General features: G+C 32.8%; 1 protein-coding gene across 2 annotated transcripts in view; it reads right to left on the bottom strand.

Moving 5' to 3' along the window:
• Window positions 1–3,759: 3,759 nt before the first annotated feature.
• Window positions 3,760–5,361, bottom strand: part of LOC107098633 — a 17,331-nt gene continuing 15,729 nt past the window's right edge. For both annotated transcript variants that reach the window (XM_015396406.1, XM_015396405.1), the window contains exons 4-6: window positions 4,469–4,611; window positions 4,306–4,377; window positions 3,760–3,863 (exon numbers count right to left, since the gene is read on the bottom strand). In XM_015396406.1, coding sequence (XP_015251892.1) covers window positions 4,321–4,377; window positions 4,469–4,611 — 200 coding nt within the window. In that variant the 3' untranslated portion in view covers window positions 3,760–3,863; window positions 4,306–4,320. The remainder of the gene's footprint in view (window positions 3,864–4,305; window positions 4,378–4,468; window positions 4,612–5,361) is intronic.

The raw sequence follows: 5,361 nt of genomic DNA, 5'->3' as shown, positions 1-5,361 counted from the left end.
GAAACAAATTTTAAAGAAAAATCATTTATTTATATATATATATATATATATATATATATACACAATAAGGTAATCATAACAAATTGTATATATTAACATTAACATCTGTTTGTTACTATAGCTGAAAAAAAGACAATCTCCACAAAAATATGTTTCTATTTTATTGGAATTTTATGACAAACTTTTATGTGTGATATCATGAAGCAAAATCAGTTCCAATATGGCTTCCATGTAAATAAATAATAGTAAAATGTGTGTTAACTGCTTTAGTGAGTTACAGTTAAATAACCTACTGATGATATGCACATTTATCCTCTGTTGTGAGAAAGGGGAAGCCTTTCTGTATGGAAACTTGTTAACTGTTGAAAACATCTTACATTTGAATGAAATCAGAGAAAAGATACATTTCTGAAAATACAATTTACTTTAAAAATGTAGCCATGTTATTGGTTCTTTTTGTTATTTTAATTACACTGCTGTCCAGGATTGTGGTGTGATTTTTGCCAATTTGATAAACTGGTTAATGCAGAAGTCCAGTCAAGCTTTATAATTAAATATTGATTAGAAAAAAACCAAACGCAATTTACATTTCATGGCTTTGACTGATACATGTGAGCACATTACCCATATTTTGAACCTGGCTGCACAAAGATTTAAGGACCAATTTCTATATTTTGATACTGGCTTTTAAGCGAGTTAATGGTTTGACAAGGTTTTTATCTAATCAAGCTTTAAGAAGAACATCCCCCCAGAAGAAGCTTGAGGTCATAAATGCTATTTCTAGATGTTAAGACTCATCTTGTGACTCAGGGAGACAGAGCCTTTTGTTTTTGCTCTAAAACTCAGCTTTTGTCTCACTGTGATGACCAACTTTAGTGATACATTTCCCTTTTTAAACTTCTTTTTAACTAGAATTTTACTTCCAAAGGAATTAACAGGCTTTCTTAACAATTGGTATTCTCATTTCTTTTACAGAACTTTTTAAAAATTGTCTTTAGCTGTTCTTTCAGTTGTTTTATTTTTATTATTATTTTTTGCTTTATTGTTGGCTTTTGTGTCTGTCAATTTTACATTTTATTTTCCTTGTCAACTTTTATAACATTTTCCCTTTGGGTGTTTGAAGATTTCTTTAAACAAAGGTTTATTAATGATTTACAGGCACAATAAAGAGCAATTCTGGGAGACCTATTAACATAACGGTCATGTTTTTTGATTTAGTATTTCTAGCTGGCTTGAAAATGAAATGAAAAGATGGATTCATTAATTAACTTACTAATTCTAAAAAGTTCCCAAAATATAATTCATTCACACATATAAAAGACTCTGTAAAACCCAATGTGAAACCATTACTTTAATAGAACAAAAACAAAAAGTCCAGTGCTTTAAACAGAATGAGAACACAAACATGGAGGACATTAAAATTGGACTTTAAAATTTAACTGCACAAATAATCAAAACAATTCAAGCTTTTGTGTTCCAGCATCTTTTTTACCTGGAAAATATGACGTTTAAGGCTGTGAAGATTGTTCACCACTGGTACAGACACATAGGAAAACATTTAAATATCTAAAAATTTAGTCATATATTAAAATGTAGTTAAATAACAAGTTAGTGTCTTTTATACGTAATTTACACATAAATTACATTTACATTTTGCATTATTTATTAGAGGTGGTGCAAATACAAAGAGGAAAATCTTCCTTCTTTGGACCTCGAAGTGCATGGCTTAAAGAGCAAAGAGATAAAGTATTTCATTGGCACATTAAAAATATGTATGACGGAAAACAATAAATCAGAATAATTTATACATATAGGGTCAGAAGTCCATTTGCTTGAGGCTGGACCTTTCAAAGGATTGATGCTTACTTTTTTATCAAATCTAAATCCAGTGTTTATAATGTTCAATATATATATATATTTTTTTTTTTCCGGCCAAATGGAACAGTTACTTGGGTCCAAGTTTAACTGTAACTGTTGAGATGAGTGGAAGCTGAAGAAAGTAGAGCTCAGTTTTGCGAAATGGACATTCCACCATCACTAAAGTAGGCACACAGCACGATGCTTCTGCCCCCATGTTGGTTAGAACCCTTCACATATTTTCCTAGTTTTCTTGCTTCCTGTAATAGCATCCAGCGCAAATTTATCATTAGATAATCCATGTGTAGATTCATGTACAAATTGAATGTATTTAAATACATTTGAGCGGAACTAATTGAAAGTAAAAACTCATAAGCAGGGAATAAATTAGTCATATTTAAAAGAGTTTTAACATCAAAACCAAAGTTTTAAAAATGTTTAAAATGGTCATTGGCCAATGCATAGGTCGCACGATTTGAAGATCTTTGACCAGAGGTTTGTTAATGAAACTACATTTCCTTTAAGTATCAGATAAAGATTTTAGCAAGCAAAGGGGAGCTACCTTAAGATTAAAATCAGATAGAATACAACAATTTAATCATTGATTGATTATAGAGGGGACTGATTGCTTTGAATACATGCAGGGTTTGCAGAAAGCAGATTATTAAATATGACGTTAAAAGGTCACTTTCTGATAAGCTGATATGATTATATAGAGAAAGACAAGCAGAAGAATAGGACACTCCACAGTGAAACATCTAACCTGGATTAGTAAGTGTTAGTGTGTTCGAAATCCATAAAGATAAAACAACTGAATACAAATCCACATTTAGACAACTATGAGGCAGATTTACTGATTTTTAAGGCATGCTGCTCACCATTGGTTTAAATTTCTGTAGTTTGAGAGGTAGTCATACTGCAGTTGGTCTTTGAGTTCGAAAAACAATAAAAGGCACCAGAATGCCAAAATGTACATGGCATTTAAACAAGCACTTAAAGGATAAGAGGCTTAATGTTCCTGCTACAACGAACAGCTCATTAAGTTCAACCTCAGTAAAGGTTGAACTTAATGAGAGGTTTCATTATTGCTCAACAGGCAACTGAAAACAACCGTTACAACCCGGTCTGTACATGTCATTCTGATGCAAACAGGTTTGGCTCCAAGTAACATCTTTAACGTGATAAAAACTAAAAATCTTCGGATCACGTTACAGCGATAACCTTAATGTAGACCCTTATAGTGGACACATATGAAAATAGAGAGAAACCACAAAGAAGTTGACTAAATTATAAACTGAACCCTGAGGTAGAAATTACAAGTATGTGTTTCTTATGTTACTGAACAACACATTTGATCAAAAAAAAAAATGGATTTGATTGAAACATAAATTGAATCTTTGGATTCATCATAGCCCAAGTGGCCTTGAAAGCCTCTAATATTTGCAGTTTAGATGTTATAAATGTTAGTTAAGAAGATTACTGTAGTTCCAACCTTTTGAAGTTTAGGACACTGATAACTGTATGAGGTTTAAAACTATGCACAACCTTTTGGAATGACACTCTGATGCATTTAGTTAAATTACGATTGTTTTTGTTGAACGACTTGAAATGCAACATTGACCCCAGACTGCTCTATAAAGAACCATATTAGAAGTGGTCAGTTTTAACTCAAATACTAACACAACATTCATCCATTGAAATGATCACAATCTGTAATCTGCCTAAAATACTTTCATCATCTAGTGCGCATTTCTAATTCACTAAAAGCACTGATTCAGCAGCCATTTTAGGAGTTTCTCAGCTGAAGAACAGCAGAAGCCACCTTTGACCCAATACACACAACTACATGTCAGACTAATGCTTTAAAGGTGTACATGCTGTTAAAAAAAATCACATCTTTCAGAAGAAACTGAGCATCTTAGTGGTGTAACCATCAAAGCGGAGCACGTCAGAGTCGATTTCCTTCATGTCAAATTGAGACTTCTGATGTCCATCTGAACTGCCAGCTGGATGGGGAAAAAGGCAGATACATGTCTGAGTTTATTTAGACTCATATTTAAACACAAAATATCAAATAGTGACCATAACTTTTCAATAAGTCATTCACAACAGTTTAATTTATAGGCTCCGTGGTGCTGAGGTACATTTTCTTTTAACTTCAGCTGCTTCCCATATTTAGCTCTCTTCATCTCTGCAATAATGCAGCTTACATAAGCTTGCAATTTTGATTTCTGAATTGTAAAACACATTTTCTATAGTTTAAAGCATAGCCATAACCTTACAGCTTACATCAGAGACCATTATCATTTTACCAAGGCAGTCATTTGCAGCCTTTGTTGTTTAGAGGTAAAAATGTTCTAAGTTTCCCTCATTGAAAATTTAAATTTAACTATAATCATTACTTTACAACTTTCCTCTGTAGATGGGAGGAATAAATAAAGTACAAACCAGTGAGTCTGCAGATCAATTAGAGGGCACGGAGACTTGGTTTGACTGCAGTGCAACAGATTCAGGGTCCATCTGCATTTTAGATAAAACAGATTCCTGTTAATCATATTTGACACTTCTAAATAGACATGCATTACCAATTAGCTCCAGCTGAGTATCTCACCTTGTCGTTTGCGGCAGGTTCTTCTTCATCGTCAACTTGTTCCCTTTTCTTCTTCATTTTACAGCAGCAGACACTTAGCAAACAAGACATAATTGTGCAGCCAAGAGCAGCTAAACTCCAGATGGCGGATTTGGGAAGCAGGGCTAAGAAAAGGTAGAAACTCTGTTATACCACACGAATGTCTAAAACTTAGAGAATATTCTTGATTTAAACATTTTTTTCATCATGTTAAAATCATTTATTTATGCTCATTCTGCCCCTTTGCTGTTTAGTAGCCTTTTACTTTTGGTTGTTTAGTACCAGACCTTACAGACAGAAACAATTTCGTATACTGAAGGTCTTAAACACCTTTTTTGTTACACCTTTTAAAAAAAGATGGTTTACATGTTTGTTTTTTGTAGTTGTAGTCTACAGTAATATGTTAATAGTTAATGACTTTATTAAAATCTAAAACAGAAATTCACTTATTTTGTCATGATTTAAAGGCGTTAACTGATTAAAACAAAGACTGAAAACAAAATAGAACGGATGAACAAGTCGTTTACAGGTCATATTTAATGACGTTAAATTTGATTGGAGATAGAATTCCTAAAAATAACAAAATACGATGATAAAAACACATAATAATAGAGTATAACTGGGGTTTGTTTTGGAAACAGGAAGCAATTACATGACAATGCAATATTAGGAAATGAGTGTACAAACTAGCGAAGGGGCAAAATGATCTGAAGTCTACTCAGGGTAACCAGATCACTACCGTTTGTCCAGGATTGTGTCACTTTTCAGACGTTTTTCAGTTTCACTCACTTTGATTGGTTTTTAACAGTTAAACCCACAGGGGAGAAGCCCTTTTTGATTTGTGGGACATGTTCAATAACTATGCAGATAGATAG

Source organism: Cyprinodon variegatus, unplaced genomic scaffold (genome assembly GCF_000732505.1).
Source record: "Cyprinodon variegatus isolate N-32 unplaced genomic scaffold, C_variegatus-1.0 Scaffold794, whole genome shotgun sequence".
Lineage (NCBI taxonomy): Eukaryota > Metazoa > Chordata > Actinopteri > Cyprinodontiformes > Cyprinodontidae > Cyprinodon > Cyprinodon variegatus.
This window is presented reverse-complemented; position numbering and strand designations above follow the sequence as displayed.